A 19,560-nucleotide genomic window follows, 5' to 3' on the forward strand; every position below is an offset into this window, starting at 1 on the left:
TGATTTTTGGACTCATCTGCCTAGTAGGTTTTGTTATTTCTTCATTAATGGCACTGTTTATCATTCCTCTGCTCCCCATGTCTCTAAGCACTTGGGTAAATCCAGTGTACCTTTTTGCCCCAACCATGACAGTAACTTCTCCCATGTGCGGTTGGTATAAAGTTCTAACAAAACATTTAATGTAAGTTATATAAAGTTAGAGGCTTTGCACAGATTGTTTGGATTGTTGATTTTTCATCAATGCCCATGTTGTAGTTGCCATTTGCGAAACAACAGCTGATCCATGAAAAATATATAACAAAATACGTATACATTGATGTTATTGGATCTTGCTAACAAGTCTCAGTGGTCCATGCTTTACCAGTGCCTACAGAATTTGCTGGTTTCACTGGTAAAGCTGCCCTGTGGTGGCAGAGAGGGAGGGGGAACTTTTGATTTATCCAGTTAATTCAAGCACTAGTTGCTGTGCGCACCAGCGACCACCAAGGCCATTAAGGCCTACACATGTGAGCAGTCCAGACTGCCCCAGTACAGTGAGTGAACACAGTGATGCGAGCGAGTGAAAGCTGAGCCCTGCATTTCTGCTCCTCATAGAGCACAATAACCATTTTAATGTAACATAGTGGAACTTAGCGTGGAGGCAACCCTGTTTCCAAAAGTCATCAATTTCAATTACTGTGTTCCTTTTTAATTCCCATATCCCCACTGAGTTGAAGAGCAAGATTTCCACACACCGGATCAGAATCGCATTACGTGAGGTTTACATTGATTTTCACTAAAACAAGACGTTTTTCACGTTATAATAACATATTTTAGATTTTCCTGTTTTGTTTTCAATGACTGAAAGGAAACCAATTTGCCTCAGAGTAGATTTATTCATGATCTTAATGGTATTAAATGTTGGGTTTTCACCAGCAGCAACTTAACACGACTCCTATAGAGCTGTAATTGTAACAGAATCCCTGCACAGCTACCGTCTTCCTCAGTTGCGCTGCTTCCAGCACAGCTTGTTTTAAGTAGAGCATTTATCCAATCAGATTTCACCTCTATGCTGTCTCTAGGTAAAACCAATTTGCCCGGATGCCTTCAGATTTACAATTGAATCCCTTTGCAGTTTAAGTAAATGAGGACGATATTGTTGATTGTCATAGTCTTCAACCAATCAGATCTTTAGTTTGGCATGTTGGGCGTATTCTTTGACGTGCCAGAGCTTCTAGCTGGCCTACAAGTACGTCAGCATTAACATGCAGCTTGATTGGTCAGTGGCCTAGCGTGACTGTTGTGAATCTAGCTAGCAGAAGTTTGTAGTAGTAAGAGTTAAAGATATGTAAGAAGTTTCTACGTGACATTACATTTCTAGTGTTTGGCGGTGACAATCCCAATATCTACTGCCTCTGTCGAGCGGACATTTTCAGCCCTCAAATGCATTAAAACGTATTCAAGAAACACAACTGGGGAGGCTCGACTGTCTTCACTGGCGTCCATGAATCGAGAAGGACTTCTTACTGGAACTGAACCGATGTACTGTACAACCGTATCATTGAACTCTTTGTAATCAAAGAAAGGAGGATATACTTTGTCTTTAAGTGAACTGCTTTTGTTTTTTACATCTGCAGTAGCGTTACTACTAATGTTTCTATCGTGTCGTTTTTATGATATGGTTAATATTGTTCCCTCTGATGTGAATAATATTTGAATGGCCCGTGCTCTTCAGTGTGTGGAGGAATGCGTGTTTTAGCACCGCAGTTTTGCTGGAATGTGCAGAGGCCTGTTGAATCGTTATTTGGGTTTTATGTTATTCAACCTGCTTTGTTGTCATATATATATATATATATATATACACACACACGTGACTGGTTCTTGTCATTGTGTTACAAAATACATTGATTTTGAGTATATGCATTGTCCGTAAGCATCCCGTCATGAGGTTATTCGGAGGTGGTTCTAATGAAGCTCTAGCGTAAGTTCAGACAGGAAGACTATACTCTCGCATGCCTAAGCCCATAGCTTATTTACCATATATCTGCCATCACTCCTCATGCAGGCACACTCATTATTTCCTGGCTGTTATTGTTCGGGGCTGTCAATCATATCAGCTGTCTAGATCAGCTGGTCTCTCTAGCCAATAGCACAACGACACAGGACATTGTTAGCCCATCTGGCTGCTGTCTCTCTTAAATATGATTGTGTCTCTACCTTCAGTTCGTTCAAGCTGCTGTTGCGCAACCCTCCACCTCCCCATCTCCGCCCAATCTTCGCAGATTCATCAACTTCATCAACTTCATCAACTTCATCATTCTATCAACCTCATCAGCCACCATCACCACCAGTGTCTGGACTCCACGGGGGGATTTATATTGTTGTCGCTCAGGGCAATCACAACTCGATCACCAATCTCCTCGCTGAGTTAAAGTGCCAAAGAATTTCTGTGTAACTCATTAACGCAGCATCTGTCATAATAAATGTTAACTACTAATCATTCACTTGTCTCTCCTGATTGAACTGTAGTAGGACAGCAATGAAGGCCCAGGTATTAAATACACGGCCCCCCCATTGCTCTAAGGAAAAACGATGTATTCACAAATAGATCCACTTTTAAGGAAATGTACTAAATCAAGCCTAATTACGTCAAGACACAAAACCAAACCCTGTGTTTATTATTACAGTAATAATAGTTACTGGATAATAATTATACAGCAATAACTTTAGAAAAAATGAGAAGGCTGAAAACTATTTTCTCCATACGGCTTCCGTACAATGAGATGTGAGAATTAAGGCTTATTCACATCCATGGGCTTGTTATGACACATGCGCAGTGTAGCAGAGGCTGTGACGTCGGACGGCGCTAGAGATAAAGGGATGGTGCCCGTACAGGTGCTCTTTTGTTGCGCTCCGCCTGACAAAATGATTCAGGTACGCTCGTGCGCCAGCTAATGAGTCAGTCCAGACCAGATTTCACTGCGCATGTGTTGTACCGCAATGATATGACTCGTGACATTTTCTCTTTTTACTATCCTTGATGAGAATGCGGAAGCTCATTTAGCAAGGTTTTTGGGGCGTGTCAGCCAGGATAGGTGTGATACTTTCTCAAGCTGCAGCCAGACATACTTGAGCTTGGGTGTGTCACATAAAGTAACACTGATGGTTCAAGAACACGTCTTTCTTTCACTGAATCGTTCCCGATCACTTGTTACCTTGAAGAAGAGTCTCTGTCAGTAAGTACAGTATGTGCCTTGTTGTGATTTGATTTTGATGAGAGCGATGGTTAATAATATTACCCTGTTTTAGTAACAGTTCATGACTTCTGCCCTTTTCACCTAGTTTTTAAAATGAACCGTTGTCGAGCAGTGATAAGCAATCTGTGTGATTTTTACTCGGTTTGGTGACATTTCATTTTTGTTTAAGAATCTGAATCGATTTAGAATAATCAGCGAGTGAAAATATTATGGGAAAGGAAGAATGAGGATTTGTCTACAGAAATATTCTTGTGGCTGGAAAAAATACGATAAAAGTGATTTGTGTTTTGCATAATCAGGGAAACGGATCCAAGCAGGAGAGTGGAAGTTTTTCCGATAAAAGATATACTACGGTTTATAGTGCGATGAGTAATGCTCCACTCTGTAACAGACACAATGGCGACATCCACCTCATCCAAGATATCCAAGGCCAACACCACTTTCTCTCTGGCCTTGTTCAAAATGCTGAGTGATGACGACAAGACGGCGAATATCTTCTACTCCCCTTTCAGCATCTCTTCAGCCCTGGCTATGGTGATGCTGGGGGCCAGGGGCAACACAGCCACGCAGATGTCAGAGGTACAGTACACACACACACACACACACACGCTCTCTCTCTTAAAGACATTTTGTGAAAATGAACAGTAAAAAGTTTCAGTTCTCAGGTTAACACACCCATCTGGAAGTGTTTGTACAGGCATGCATTCAAAAGTCATTGCAAGTCAGTGGACCTATGCATCAATCTGCCCTGCCCTGCCACACACACACACACACACACACACACACACACACACACACACACACACACACACACACACACACACACACACACACACTATCACCTTTACAGTGATCCTATACTGATGAGAGAAACTACCATTTGCACCCCCAGGTCCTTTGCTTCACTGAGGCAGAGCAACCGAAGCAGGCGGGAGAAGAGCAGATGCAGTCACAGTGCACCGGCAGACTGCTTCAGTACCTGGTCAAGGTGGTAACAAAGCCAAAATGAAAGGCATAATTACTGATTAGGCTTAGTGGTGTCATCGGGTGAGGACAACTGAGATTTTGGTATTTACACTTCATTTCCCACTGCTTTGCTCTGTAATCTTATCGTGCTGCATCTTTTAAAACATAATTTGGAAATATGAAGTGTACAGTGAAGCTTTAAAAAGCAAAACAAGCTGAGTTCTGGTTTGTTTTTGCCTTTTTCCATATTCTTTCCAAAAGGTGCTGTGGGTCTCATAAAGAGAAATTAAACTTCTGAAAACTTCCGGGTCGTGGGAGGTTTTGACGAAAGTCATTCTAATTACAGTAAATGATGAGAACAATGACACCAAAAAAAAGTAACTGACTATAATGTTTGGCCTACTACAGCATGGATTCATGACATGTAATAAAGGTGCTAAAAAAATTTGCTCCTGCCTTGGTAATGTTTAAACACCCAACACAACGTTTGCAAAGCTGTATATGGAGCACCAGTGTTAATGATGATGTTGGTGTCTATTCTCATTATTTAAGAGGTAAGCTGACCAATAGGTCAATAGTCCATATTAACATAATACAAAGTTGTCTTCCATCTATCACTGGCTCAGTGTATCTTTGTAACACGCAGGTCTTCTCTGTCTGTTCGCAGTGCCTGAAACCCGAGAATGTTGAAGACGATGTCCACACTAGCTTTTCCCAACTGCTGAGTGACCTCAACAAGAAAGACGCTCCATATGCCCTCAGCCTTGCCAACAGGCTGTATGGGGAGCAGTCCTACCAGTTTGTCAAGGTGTGTATGTGAGCCTGTTTTGCTCAGCATGAGTTCATTATTTGGTAAGAAAGTGAACTGCAACCCTGTAAATCTGCACCCTAATTTCTAGTTAGCAATTGGATGTGTTGAACCTCGAGAAGCAAGGATTCAGCTAACTGTATGAGACAATGGACCCTTTGCTAAGCCCCGCCCCCACTGCAACTCCATCAAGCTGTCAGAGCTACCATGGAGCCCACACTGTCACTAACTGCACTCACTGAGTAAATATTAACAATTACTTTGGAGAAAAAAAAAAGCTGTCTCAGACAGAAGGGTCTACAATGAGTGTTTGAAGGAAATATCCAGGATGTCAAACTGATTCAGCAGCGAAAACGGGTTGAAAAGATAAAGATAGATGCTAAAGCCTATAGACCACAGTGTTAAACTGAACCACCACATCACCTGGCAATCGAGACAGAAGACGATCAAAAATAAGGAACTATACACTGTTTCTGTAAAGCCAAGCCAAGCATGTGTATACGTTCAGTCTCCAGCTCAACTCTCCGGGTAACGAGTATCTCTACGTTTCACCATGACTGGCTTGAAATCCACAAAACCACCATGAAAATCTGAAACGTTTGCATTAAATCGATATGGAACAGAGCTGGATAGTTGTCGGACACTGGTCGAGGCTGGCTGCTGAAGCCATGGTTGGCGGGTCTTAGCAAAGGGTCAGTTACATAATCGGCTCTCAGAAAATCATACTCAATAAGGTCTTCCAGCACTCCACTCATGTTGGCTTTGTTTCAAAATCAGAGATTAACAAATCCATTATTAGTTCAGAGAACTGAAAACTGTGAATATACAAATGAAACTCATGCAGATGACCTAGTATTCCTTGAAATATTTCTTCCTTGTGGATTGGTTAATGTGAGTATCTAATTGTGGTGTGAGTGTTCAAATGTGCTGTTTTTGCTTCCAGGATTTCTTATCAGAAACCAGAAAGTACTACAACGCTGACCTGGAGTCTGTGGACTTCAAAACCAAGGCAGAGGACGCCAGGGTCAACATCAATAGCTGGGTGGAGAAGGAGACGCAAGGTAGATCTCACACAAACTCATCAGTACATTACATAGATTGGGAACTACATGGCCCCTTTCCAAGCCCTCTCCTTCTTATGAAAAAAAAGAGAGAGTACATGATACTGTAGGTGTACACCTGGGTTTTGAGTTGATGTGTACAAGTTCTTTGACCCATCTTTACTTTACGTTTTGTGTCCTTTGGTTATGTAATATTTCTTTTCTTTTGAATTAAAAAACGATTCTACCTGATTTTATATTTGAGCCTTTTGTTCCTTGTTTTTCGTCCATCTCTTGTTCTTCTTCTTCAAGTGGTGTTAGTACTTCTAGAAGTTGTGGTGGAATAAGAAATCAAATTTTCCTGAGCTCTGGATAAAAACATTGCTAGTCCGTGTCTCTGTCTTAATAATGATGTCTTTGCTCAATACTGACAACCAGGAAAAATCAAGGACTTGCTGGTCCAGGGTGTAGTGAACGACAAGACCTTGCTGGTCTTGGTCAATGCCATCTACTTCAAAGGCAACTGGGACAAAAAGTTCAAGGAGGATTCTACTGTTGATGCTCAGTTTAAAATCAACAAGGTAACGCTGCACAAAGTCTGAAGAAGAGAAATTAGCATGTCTTGCAAAAAATGTTAAGACATCACGCTTCCATCGTAATAATTAAAGTGTTTATTTAGAACTATGATATCAGAAGAATCATAAACTGGACCTTTTGATGTGATGATAACGAGGGATGGGTACCAACACACGCTATTAAATGGGCCCCGGTGCTAAATTCTTAAAGACCAGAGTATTGATAAGCTCCCACCTTATCAGTTCTTTTATCGGTACTTCTGAACGTTTTGGTGTCGGCTAATATATCATCAGACTGCAGCTCGCATCTCCTCTGCTCTCTCTGTCGGGGGCTGAGCTCCTCCAACTGACGATTGCTACGACAGCTATGCTCGTTACTGTAAGTGCAATAAAACAACAGCGAGTAAAAAGCCAATACTTTTTCAATACATCTGTTCAACAAGCATGAACATGTAAACATAAGTAGCTTCTCATCAACCGCCGCTAGCAATAACAGAAGCCTGTTTAGCTTAGTTTGTTTTTGTGAACTTCTCTGCCGGCTGAGACAAAGCAGCCCTCCTCAGGACAGAGGACAGGAGGAGTGACTGATACTGACTGATGTTTGTGTTCTTCATTCTTTATAAACGCTACTCAGGAATGTTGTTTCATTTATTGACATTTTAGATGTTGAATGTATTCTTTAAAAAAAATCATATACATATCTTAAAAGCAATTATTTAGTTGTGAAAAAGAACCAATTAGAGTCTTGATAAAGAACTGAACCAATAAGGAGTATCACTAAGAGTTGTATCGATAAAATCCTAACGATACCCATTCCTAATGATGACTCAACAAGAAAAGGGCTTGTTCTGTTTGCTGCTTTCTTTAGAATGACACAAAGTCGGTGAAGATGATGCGCCAGAAAAGTAAATTCCGTCTCGCCTCCATGCCTGAGACCAACTGCCAGGTAATGTCCGTGTTTTTCATCAGTGTGGTTTTGCCCATGTCTGTTTGTCTGCTATGCAATCTGATATTTGGAGGATTTGAGAACAGATTTTTTTTTAAATACAGTGAACGGATTTACCACGATTGATTCCATTTTGACTATTGTTCCATCTATCAGACTTACGTTTTTGAAGATATGTCCATTCCTGTAACTAATCAGATTATCTTCAAATGAAATGAAAAGAAAAACATAATGTGTTTGGACAGATCCTAGAGATGCTCTATGAAGGGAAGGAGCTAAGCATGCTCATCTTCCTGCCCGACGAGATAGAGGACGACACAACAGGCTTGGAGAAGGTGGGACACATACACACAAAAAAACAAATGCACAATTTTAAACGGACCAATTAATAATTCATATTGCACCCACACTAGCTGGAGAGGGAGCTGACCTATGAGAAATTTGTGGAGTGGACTCGTTCAGACATGATGCGTCAAACTGAGGTTGAGGTGAAGCTGCCTCGCTTCAAGATGGAGGAGACATATAACTTGAAAGATGTTCTGACCAGCATGGGCATGGTGGACGCTTTTGATGTCTCAAGGAGTGACTTTTCCGGTGAGAAACACACCATAAATGTATAAGCTGCATAATTATTCTAAGAGCACAGCATATCTGAACAGACAGATGAAAGAGCACCACTTCCCATACAGAAAGATGTCTTTCAAAACCCAAAATGTCGCACTTGAAATTTAAACAAAAACCTGACATCGGAAATAAAAATGGACTCTCTCCTCTGCTGACAGGCATGTCCCCAGCAAACGACCTGGTGCTGTCAAAAGTCATCCACAAGGCTTTCGTGGAGGTCAATGAGGAGGGAACGGAGGCTGCTGCTGCCACTGCTGCTATCCTGACGGAACGCTCTATAATGATTCCTGCCACATTCATCGCAGACCACCCCTTCCTCTTCTTCATCCGACATAACCCCACCATGAGCGTTCTCTTTGCGGGCCGATACTGCTCCCCCGAGTGAGAACTACTGTGGGCCCTGCAGACATGGGAGGATTATGAGAAAATGGGCCCCTGAGCACAGACATGTAAAGGGCCCCGACCCCATTCTACGTGAGAACGAGAGCCACAGATAAAAAAAAAAAAAAAAAAGAGACATATTTTTGATTATTTGCATCTTTGTCTTTGTGGTCGTATCCTGTCTCTTGGTTGTTCTGGGTCTCGTTTTTGGTCATTTCGCAACTCTGTGTATATTCGCGTCTCTTTTTGATAGTTTTGTGTCAATTTTTGGTCCTTTTATGTCCATTTGTGACTTCCCAACAAAAATTCTAGCAGAAACTTCAAACAGATCTGTGCCGAGTAGCCTTCTTCACTAATCCGTCCATGCCTGTAGAGCACAGTGATTCAGCAAGGGGAGGGATATATCTATTGAAGCTACTCTATATGGCTATGATGCTAAAAGGTATTGCTGGAAGAAATGGAGAATCACTGTTCTAGAATGTGTGTGTGTAAATTCTCATCATTGTTCCTGTCCAATATTTTCAAGACCCGGATTTTGCTAGAGAGCCTTTGAAAAGAAACTGCTGTATGGTACTAGATCGAATAAAAGTGCATATTGGAGCTTGGTGGGGTTAAATCTTAGTCATGTCTTTTTGTGCATGCATTTTACTCAATGAGTCTGTTTGTCCACCTTCTGTTTGTCATCCTGCACAAATGTGACTGTGAGCCACATCATACACACTGCACCATTACATTCATCCTCCCATCCATTCATCTGTCACAAAATGGAAACTTTTGTAGTTGTTTGTGCAAGTCTGTTCTCTGCAGGTGTGTAGCACCTCTAGTTCTAAGCAATGATAGCAATAGAGACACTACTAATACAAACAGCTAACTAGGTTCGGGGAGCGGTATGCCTTGAGTAACTCATGAGAGGAGTTGGTATTGAGTTAAACTGTTGACAGTTTTATTGCCTTACAACAAAACTTGTACAACACTGCACTTTGTATATAGAAAATTGAAATAAAAATAGAGCTTGTTAAAGTACCAAATAGAATAGAAAAAAACAAAGAATAAGCCCTTTGAGTGGAAATCTTCAAAGCATGCTCCTTTAAATGAAGGAGTTTGAGATTCAAAGAGTTCAGTTCCTTGTCTTTGTGTGTGTGTTGGGTGTACGAGTCATCGTGTACATCTTGTAGTGTGTACGTGTTCTTATCTGGTGTCTCAATGGTTGAATGAATCTTGTCAGACATCTTCTGTGGGCAGATCCTACAGTAGGCCACACCGCTTCCACGACCATCCACAGTCTTATGGGGCCGGGCTCGCCAATAAGGAATCCTTCAGATTCTAGTTGAAAAAAAACACCCAACCCACACAAATAAGTTATTCTCGTCTCTTTCTGTTTCTAACAGAATTGTGTCTGCTGGTTGTCGGTTACTGATTTTCGGACTCATCTGCCTAGTAGGTTTTGTTATTTCTTCATTAATGGCACTGTTTATCATTCCTCTGCTCCCCATGTCTCTAAGCACTTGGATAAATCCAGTGTACCTTTTTGCCCCAACCATGACAGTAACTTCTCCCATGTGCGGTTGGTATAAAGTTCTAACAAAACATTTAATGTAAGTTATATAAAGTTAGAGGCTTTGCACAGATTGTTTGGATTGTTGATTTTTCATCAATGCCCATGTTGTAGTTGCCATTTGTGAAACAACAGCTGATCCATGAAAAATATATAACAAAATACGTATACATTGATGTTATTGGATCTTGCTAACAAGTCTCAGTGGTCCATGCTTTACCAGTGCCTACAGAATTTGCTGGTTTCACTGGTAAAGCTGCCCTGTGGTGGCAGAGAGGGAGGGAGAACTTTTGATTTATCCAGTTAATTCAAGCACTAGTTGCTGTGCGCACCAGCGACCACCAAGGCCATTAAGGCCTACACATGTGAGCAGTCCAGACTGCCCCAGTACAGTGAGTGAACACAGTGATGCGAGCGAGTGAAAGCTGAGCCCTGCATTTCTGCTCCTCATAGAGCACAATAACCATTTTAATGTAACATAGTGGAACTTAGCGTGGAGGCAACCCTGTTTCCAAAAGTCATCAATTTCAATTACTGTGTTCCTTTTTAATTCCCATATCCCCACTGAGTTGAAGAGCAAGATTTCCACACACCGGATCAGAATCGCATTACTTGAGGTTTACATTGATTTGCACTAAAACAAGATGTTTTTCACGTTATAATAACATATTTTAGATTTTCCTGTTTTGTTTTCAATGACTGAAAGGAAACCAATTTGCCTCAGAGTAGATTTATTCATGATCTTAATGGTATTAGGAAATGTTGGGTTTTCACCAGCAGCAACTTAACACGACTCCTATAGAGCTGTAATTGTAACAGAATCCCTGCACAGCTACCGTCTTCCTCAGTTGCGCTGCTTCCAGCACAGCTTGTTTTAGTAGAGCATTTATCCAATCAGATTTCACCTCTATGCTGTCTCTAGGTAAAAACAATCTGCCCGGAGGCCTTCAGATTTACAAGTGAATCCCTTTGCAGTTTAAGTAAATGAGGACGATATTGTTGATTGTCATAGTCTTCAACCAATCAGATCTTTAGTTTGGCATGTTGGGCGTATTCTTTGACGTGCCAGAGCTTCTAGCTGGCCTACAAGTACGTCAGCATTAACGTGCAGCTTGATTGGTCAGTGGCCTAGCGTGACTGTTGTGAATCTAGCTAGCAGAAGTTTGTAGTAGTAAGAGTTAAAGATATGTAAGAAGTTTCTACGTGACATTACATTTCTAGTGTTTGGCGGTGACAATCCCAATATCTACTGCCTCTGTCGAGCGGACATTTTCAGCCCTCAAATGCATTAAAACGTATTCAAGAAACACAACTGGGGAGGCTCGACTGTCTTCACTGGCGTCCATGAATCGAGAAGGACTTCTTACTGGAACTGAACCGATGTACTGTACAACCGTGTCATTGAACTCTTTGTAATCAAAGAAAGGAGGATATACTTTGTCTTTAAGTGAACTGCTTTTGTTTTTTACATCTTCAGTAGCGTTACTACTAATGTTTCTATCGTGTCGTTTTTATGATATGGTTAATATTGTTCCCTCTGATGTGAATAATATTTGAATGGCCCGTGCTCTTCAGTGTGTGGAGGAATGCGTGTTTTAGCACCGCAGTTTTGCTGGAATGTGCAGAGGCCTGTTGAATCGTTATTTGGGTTTTATGTTATTCAACCTGCTTTGTTGTCATATATATATATATATATATATACACACACACGTGACTGGTTCTTGTCATTGTGTTACAAAATACATTGATTTTGAGTATATGCATTGTCCGTAAGCATCCCGTCATGAGGTTATTCGGAGGTGGTTCTAATGAAGCTCTAGCGTAAGTTCAGACAGGAAGACTATACTCTCGCATGCCTAAGCCCATAGCTTATTTACCATATATCTGCCATCACTCCTCATGCAGGCACACTCATTATTTCCTGGCTGTTATTGTTCGGGGCTGTCAATCATATCAGCTGTCTAGATCAGCTGGTCTCTCTAGCCAATAGCACAACGACACAGGACATTGTTAGCCCATCTGGCTGCTGTCTCTCTTAAATATGATTGTGTCTCTACCTTCAGTTCGTTCAAGCTGCTGTTGCGCAACCCTCCACCTCCCCATCTCCGCCCAATCTTCGCAGATTCATCAACTTCATCAACTTCATCATTCTATCAACCTCATCAGCCACCATCACCACCAGTGTCTGGACTCCACGGGGGGATTTATATTGTTGCCGCTCACGGCAATCACAACTCGATCACCAATCTCCTCGCTGAGTTAAAGTGCCAAAGAATTTCTGTGTAACTCATTAATGCAGAATCTGTCATAATAAATGTTAACTACTAATCATTCACTTGTCTCTCCTGATTGAACTGTAGTAGGACAGCAATGAAGGCCCAGGTATTAAATACACGGCCCCCCCACTGATCTAAGGAAAAACGATGTATTCACAAATAGATCCACTTTAAGGAAATGTACTAAATCAAGCCTAATTACGTCAAGACACAAAACCAAACCCTGTGTTTATTATTACAGTAATAATAGTTACTGGATAATAATTATACAGCAATAACTTTAGAAAAAATGAGAAGGCTGAAAACTATTTTCTCCATATGGCTTCCATACAATGAGATGTGAGAATTAAGACTTATTCACATCCATGGGCTTGTTAAAAGAAGGCTGGGACACGTTCTTGAGACATGCGGTATGACACATGCGCAGTGTAGCAGAGGCTGTGACGTCGGACGGCGCTAGAGATAAAGGGATGGTGCCCGTACAGGTGCTCTTTTGTTGCGCTCCGCCTGACAAAATGATTCAGGTACGCTCGTGCGCCAGCTAATGAGCCTGTCCAGACCAGATTTCACTGCGCATGTGTTGTACCGCAATGAGATGACTCGTGACATTTTCTCTTTTTACTATCCTTGATGAGAATGCGGAAGCTCATTTAGCAAGGTTTTTGGGGCGTGTCAGCCAGGATAGGTGTGATACTTTCTCAAGCTGCAGCCAGACATACTTGAGCTTGGGTGTGTCACATAAAGTAACACTGATGGTTCAAGAACACGTCTTTCTTTCACTGAATCGTTCCCGATCACTTGTTACCTTGAAGAAGAGTCTCTGTCAGTAAGTACAATATGTGCCTTGTTGTGATTTGATTTTGATGAGAGCGATGGTTAATAATATTACCCTGTTTTAGTAACAGTTCATGACTTTTGCCCTTTTCACCTAGTTTTTAAAATGAACCGTTGTCGAGCAGTGATAAGCAATCTGTGTGATTTTTACTCGGTTTGGTGACATTTCATTTTTGTTTAAGAATCTGAATCGATTTAGAATAATCAGCGAGTGAAAATATTATGGGAAAGGAAGAATGAGGATTTGTCTACAGAAATATTCTTGTGGCTGGAAAAAATACGATAAAACTGATTTGTGTTTTGCATAATCAGGGAAACAGATCCAAGCAGGAGAGTGGAAGTTTTTCCGATAAAAGATATGCTACAGTTTATAGTGCGATGAGTAATGCTCCGCTCTGTAACAGACACAATGGCGACATCCACCTCATCCAAGACATCCAAGGCCAACACCACCTTCTCTCTGGCCTTGTTCAAAAAGCTGAGTGATGACGACAAGACGGCGAATATCTTCTACTCCCCTTTCAGCATCTCTTCAGCCCTGGCTATGGTGATGCTGGGGGCCAGGGGCAACACAGCCACGCAGATGTCAGAGGTACAGTAGACACACACACACACACACACGCTCTCTCTCTTAAACACATTTTGTGAAAATGAACAGTAAAAAGTTTCAGTTCTCAGGTTAACACACCCATCTGGAAGTGTTTGTACAGGCATGCATTCAAAAGTCATTGCAAGACAGTGGATCTGGTTCATCATGGTGTTCGAATTTCCCAACCATATTATTAAAGGAGAAAGGCGTGGGTTCAGGTTTACCTTTGTAATGTAAACTAGTTCTCTTAATAATGTATTTTTCATGAAAGAAGAGGCATCTTCCAAGAAATATTAAAAACATGAGTACATGATTCAGACCCAGAAATGTAGAAGAGATGAGAGGGTTTTGGCCAGATTTTGCGATGGAAAACTTTGACTTCACTGTCTTGCAGAGTGGGTGTGGCATTTCACTGGGAAGGGATTCTGACTTTGTGGTTAACATGTGTGCATGCCTTGGTTTATATGTGTGACTCGGCATGAGGCTGTACAGAGGTTTATTTTAGCCAGTCGCCAGAGACTTCAGATGCAGATAGTTAACCTATGCATCAATCTGCCCTGCCACACACACACACACACACACACACACACACACACACATACACACACACACACACACACACACACACACACACACACACACACACACACACACACACACACACTATCACCTTTACAGTGATCCTATACTGATGAGAGAAACTACCATTTGCACCCCCAGGTCCTTTGCTTCACTGAGGCAGAGCAACCGAAGCAGGCGGGAGAAGAGCAGATGCAAACGCAGTCGCTGATGCAGTCACAGTGCACCAGCAGACTGCCTCAGTACCTGGTCAAGGTGGTAACAAAGCCAAAATGAAAGGCATAATTATTGATTAGGCTTAGTGGTGTCATCGGGTGAGGAAAACTGAGATTTTGGTATTTACACTTCATTTCCCACTGCTTTGCTCTGTAATCTTATCGTGCTGCATCTTTTAAAACATAATTTGGAAATATGAAGTGTACAGTGAAGCTTTAAAAAGCAAAACAAGCTGAGTTCTGGTTTGTTTTTGCCTTTTTCCATATTCTTTCCAAAAGGTGCTGTGGGTCTCATAAAGAGAAATTAAACTTCTGAAAACTTCCGGGTCGTGGGAGGTTTTGACGAAAGTCATTCTAATTACAGTAAATGATGAGAACAATGACACCAAAATCATCCATTTTATGTTCCCTTCACTGGGCAGCATTCCATGCTGGCACAGACAAATTGAGAAACAATTGGCAATACAGTAGCATTGTCGAAAAAAAAATAACTGACCATAATACTACAGCATGGATTCATGACATGTAATAAAGGTGCTAAAAAATTTGCTCCTGCCTTGGTAATGTTTAAACACCCAACACAGTGTTTGTAAAGCTGTATATGGAGCACCAGGGTTAATGATGATGTTGGTGTCTATTCTCTTTATTTAAGAGGTAAGCTGACCAATAGGTCAATAGTCCATATTAACATAATACAAAGTTGTCTTGCATCTATCACTGGCTCAGTGTATCTTTGTAACACGCAGGTCTTCTCTGTCTGTTCGCAGTGCCTGAAACCCGAGAATGTTGAAGACGATGTCCACGCTAGCTTTTCCCAACTGCTGAGTGAGCTCAACAAGAAAGACGCTCCATATGCCCTCAGCCTTGCCAACAGGCTGTATGGGGAGCAGTCCTACCAGTTTGTCAAGGTGTGTATGTGAGCCTGTTTTGCTCAGCATGAGTTCATTATTTGGTAAGAAAGTGAACTGCAACCCTGTAAATCTGCACCCTAATTTCTAGTTAGCAATTGGATGTGTTGAACCTCGAGAAGCAAGGATTCAGCTAACTGTATGAGACAATGGACCCTTTGCTAAGCCCCGCCCCCACTGCAACTCCGTCAAGCTGTCAGAGCTACCATGGAGCCCACACTGTCACTAACTGCACTCACTGAGTAAATATTAACAATTACTTTGGAGAAAAAAAAAGCTATCTCAGACAGAAGAGTCTACAATGAGTGTTTGAAGGAAATATCCAGGATGTCAAACTGATTCAGCAGCGAAAACAGGTTGAAAAGATAAAGATAGATGCTAAAGCCTATAGACCACAGTGTTAAACTGAACCACCACATCACCTGGCAATCGAGACAGAAGACGATCAAAAATAAGGAACTATACACTGTTTCTGTAAAGCCAAGCCAAGCATGTGTATACGTTCAGTCTCCAGCTCAACTCTCCGGGTAACGAGTATCTCTACAATGTTTCACCATGACTGGCTTGAAATCCACAAAACCACCATGAAAATCTGAAACGTTTGCATTAAATCGATATGGAACAGAGCTGGATAGTTGTCGGACACTGGTCGAGGCTGGCTGCTGAAGCCATGGTTGGCGGGTCTTAGCAAAGGGTCAGTTACATAATCGGCTCTCAGAAAATCATACTCAATAAGGTCTTCCAGCACTCCACTCATGCTGGCTTTGTTTCAAAATCAGAGATTAACAAATCCATTATTAGTTCAGAGAACTGAAAACTGTGAATATACAAATGAAACTCATGCAGATGACCTAGTATTCCTTGAAATATTTCTTCCTTGTGGATTGGTTAATGTGAGTATCTAATTGTGGTGTGAGTGTTCAAATGTGCTGTTTTTGCTTCCAGGATTTCTTATCAGAAACCAGAAAGTACTACAACGCTGAGCTGGAGTCTGTGGACTTCAAAACCAAGGCAGAGGACGCCAGGGTCAACATCAATAGCTGGGTGGAGAAGGAGACGCAAGGTAGATCTCACACAAACTCATCAGTACATTACATAGATTGGGAACTACATGGCCCCTTTCCAAGCCCTCTCCTTCTTATGAAAAAAGAGAGAGAGAGTACATGATACTGTAGGTGTACACCTGGGTTTTGTGTTGATGTGTACAAGTTCTTTGACCCATCTTTACTTTACGTTTTGTGTCCTTTGGTTATGTAATATTTATTTTCTTTTTAATTATAAAACGATTCTACCTGATTTTATATTTGAGCCTTCTGTTCCTTGTTTTTCGTCCATCTCTTGTTCTTGTTCTTCAAGTGGTGTTAGTACTTCTAGAAGTTGTGGTGGAATAAGAAATCAAATTTTCCTGAGCTCTGGATGAAAACATTGCTAGTCCGTGTCTCTGTCTTAATAATGATGTTTTTGCTCAATACTGACAACCAGGAAAAATCAAGGACTTGCTGGTCCAGGGTGTAGTGAACGACAAGACCTTGCTGGTCTTGGTCAATGCCATCTACTTCAAAGGCAACTGGGACAAAAAGTTCAAGGAGGATTCTACTGTTGATGCTCAGTTTAAAATCAACAAGGTAACGCTGCACAAAGTCTGAAGAAAACAAATTAGCATGTCTTGCAAAAAATGTTAAGACATCACGCTTCCATCGTAATAATTAAAGTGTTTATTTAGAACTATGATATCAGAAGAATCATAAACTGGACCTTTTGATGTGATGATAACGAGGGATCAACACACGCTATTAAATGGGCCCCGGTGCTAAATTCTTAAAGACCAGAGTATTGATAAGCTCCCACCTTATCAGTTCTTTTATCGGTACTTCTGAACGTTTTGGTGTCGGCTAATATATCATCAGACTGCAGCTCGCATCTCCTCTGCTCTCTCTGTCGGGGGCTGAGCTCCTCCAACTGACGATTGCTACGACAGCTATGCTCGTTACTGTAAGTGCAATAAAACAACAGCGAGTAAAATGCCAATACTTTTTCAATACATCTGTTCAACAAGCATGAACATGTAAACATAAGTAGCTTCTCATCAACCGCCGCTAGCAATAACAGAAGCCTGTTTAGCTTAGTTTGTTTTTGTGAACTTCTCTGCCGGCTGAGACAAAGCAGCCCTCCTCAGGACAGAGGACAGGAGGAGTGACTGATACTGACTGATGTTTGTGTTCTTCATTCTTTATAAACGCTACTCAGGAATGTTGTTTCATTTATTGACATTTTAGATTTGTTTCCAGTGAGATATCAATGACTTTATATCGGGACTTTGCTGCTGTAAACATTATTGTTGCGGCTAGAAACAACATTTAGTTATGTTTAAAATGTATCTAAATTCCAATCATGTTATGAATGTATTCTTTTTTCTTTTTTTTAAAAATCATATACATGTCTTAAAAGCAATTATTTAGTTGTGAAAAAGAACCAATTAGAGACTTGATAAAGAACTGAACCAATAAGGAGTATCACTAAGAGTTGTATCGATAAAATCCTAACGATACCCATTCCTAATGATGACTCAACAAGAAAAGGGCTTGTTCTGTTTGCTGCTTTCTTTAGAATGACACAAAGTCGGTGAAGATGATGCGCCAGAAAAGTAAATTCAGTCTCGCCTCCATTCCTGAGACCAACTGCCAGGTAATGTCCGTGTTTTTCATCAGTGTGGTTTTGCCCATGTCTGTTTGTATGCTATGCAATCTGATATTTGGGGGATTTGAGAACCTATCTCAAGAAAATGCAGTGAACTGATTGACCACAATTGATTCCATTTTGACTATGGTTCCATCTATCAGACTTACGTTTCTTAAGATAATGTCCATTCCTGTAACTAATCAGATTATCTTCAAATGAAAAGAAAAACATAATGTGTTTGGACAGATCCTAGAGATGCTCTATGAAGGGAAGGAGTTAAGCATGCTCATCTTCCTGCCCGACGAGATAGAGGACGACACAACAGGCTTGGAGAAGGTGGGACACGTATACACACACGAAAAACAAATGCACAATTTTAAACGGACCAATTAATAATTCATATTGCACCCACACTAGCTGGAGAGGGAGCTGACCTATGAGAAATTTGTGGAGTGGACTCGTTCAGACATGATGCGTCGAACTGAGGTTGAGGTGAAGCTGCCTCGCTTCAAGATGGAGGAGACATATAACTTGAAAGATGTTCTGACCAGCATGGGCATGGTGGACGCTTTTGATGTCACAGGGAGTGACTTTTCCGGTGAGAAACACACCATAAATGTATAATTATTCTAAGAGCACATCATATCAGACAAATCAATGTACTGTCTCTCCTCTGCTAACAGGCATGTCCCCAGCAAACGACCTGGTGCTGTCACAAGTCGTCCACAAGGCTTTCGTGGAGGTTAACGAGGAGGGAACGGAGGCTGCTGCTGCCACTGGTGCTTTCATATCGGTGACCTCTATAATGATTCCTGCCACATTCATCGCAGACCACCCCTTCCTCTTCTTCATCCGACATAACCCCACCATGAGCGTTCTCTTTGCGGGCCGATACTGCTCCCCCGAGTGAGAACTACTGTGGGCCCTGCAGACATGGGAGGATTATGAGACAATGGGCCCCGACCCCATCCTATGTGAGAACGAGAGCCACAGATTAAAATTAAAGACATGTTTTTGGTCATTTTGTATCTTTGTCTTTGTGGTCGTATCCTGTCTCTTGGTTGTTCTGGTTCTCGTTTTGGTCATTTCGCAACTCTGTGGATGTTTAGCATCTCTTTTTGATAGTTTTGCGTCAATTTTTGGTCCTTTTATATCCAATTGTAACTTCCCAACAAAAATTCCAGGAGAAACGGTAGCCTTCACTAATCCATCCGTGCCTGTAGAGCACAGTGATTCATTATTGAAGTTACTCTATATGGCTATGATGACCATCATCATATGACGTGGCGGGCCGGATCCGGCCCGCCACGTCATTTTATGTGGCCCGCGAATCCGCCAGATAAAAAAAA

At 41.5% G+C, this 19,560-nt stretch overlaps 2 protein-coding genes across 6 annotated transcripts; both read left to right on the top strand.

Annotated features, from left to right (window-relative positions):
• The first annotated feature begins 3,632 nt into the window (after nucleotides 1-3,632).
• Nucleotides 3,633-8,580, top strand: LOC142971859 (leukocyte elastase inhibitor-like). Its single transcript, XM_076112577.1, has 8 exons — nucleotides 3,633-3,815; nucleotides 4,849-5,010; nucleotides 5,954-6,071; nucleotides 6,489-6,631; nucleotides 7,494-7,571; nucleotides 7,817-7,906; nucleotides 7,985-8,165; nucleotides 8,354-8,580. The coding sequence occupies exons 1-8, from the start codon at nucleotides 3,633-3,635 to the stop codon at nucleotides 8,578-8,580; spliced, it is 1,182 nt and encodes a 393-aa protein (XP_075968692.1).
• A 5,070-nt stretch (nucleotides 8,581-13,650) lies between these two features.
• On the top strand, nucleotides 13,651-19,121 carry LOC142971853 (leukocyte elastase inhibitor-like). Of its 5 annotated transcripts, none has more exons than XM_076112569.1 (9): nucleotides 13,651-13,838; nucleotides 15,295-15,301; nucleotides 15,407-15,532; nucleotides 16,478-16,595; nucleotides 17,015-17,157; nucleotides 18,140-18,217; nucleotides 18,458-18,547; nucleotides 18,629-18,809; nucleotides 18,895-19,121. In XM_076112569.1, the coding sequence occupies exons 1-9, from the start codon at nucleotides 13,651-13,653 to the stop codon at nucleotides 19,119-19,121; spliced, it is 1,158 nt and encodes a 385-aa protein (XP_075968684.1). The 5 variants fall into 5 exon arrangements, with proteins under 5 accessions (XP_075968684.1, XP_075968680.1, XP_075968681.1 ...); XM_076112565.1 differs by lacking the exon at nucleotides 15,295-15,301 and adding an exon at nucleotides 14,551-14,667 and having other exon boundaries at nucleotides 13,651-13,833; nucleotides 15,392-15,532; XM_076112566.1 differs by lacking the exon at nucleotides 15,295-15,301 and adding an exon at nucleotides 14,551-14,664 and having other exon boundaries at nucleotides 13,651-13,833; nucleotides 15,392-15,532.
• Nucleotides 19,122-19,560: the final 439 nt, after the last annotated feature.

Source organism: Anarhichas minor, unplaced genomic scaffold (genome assembly GCF_050575085.1).
Source record: "Anarhichas minor isolate MPS153535 unplaced genomic scaffold, ASM5057508v1 ptg000050l, whole genome shotgun sequence".
Classification (NCBI taxonomy): Eukaryota; Metazoa; Chordata; class Actinopteri; order Perciformes; family Anarhichadidae; genus Anarhichas; species Anarhichas minor.

Bases quoted from the DNA above. Each gene is read 5' to 3' on its own strand.
- LOC142971853 (XM_076112565.1), top strand. From the start codon at position 13,651: ATGGCGACATCCACCTCATCCAAGACATCCAAGGCCAACACCACCTTC. The intron at 14,668-15,391 runs GTAACAAAGCCA...GTCTGTTCGCAG, and splicing joins CTCAGTACCTGGTCAAGGTG to TGCCTGAAACCCGAGAATGT. The intron at 18,810-18,894 runs GTGAGAAACACA...CTCTGCTAACAG, and splicing joins CACAGGGAGTGACTTTTCCG to GCATGTCCCCAGCAAACGAC.
- LOC142971859 (XM_076112577.1), top strand. From the start codon at position 3,633: ATGGCGACATCCACCTCATCCAAGATATCCAAGGCCAACACCACTTTC. The intron at 3,816-4,848 runs GTACAGTACACA...TGTAACACGCAG, and splicing joins CAGCCACGCAGATGTCAGAG to GTCTTCTCTGTCTGTTCGCA. The intron at 7,907-7,984 runs GTGGGACACATA...CACCCACACTAG, and splicing joins ACACAACAGGCTTGGAGAAG to CTGGAGAGGGAGCTGACCTA.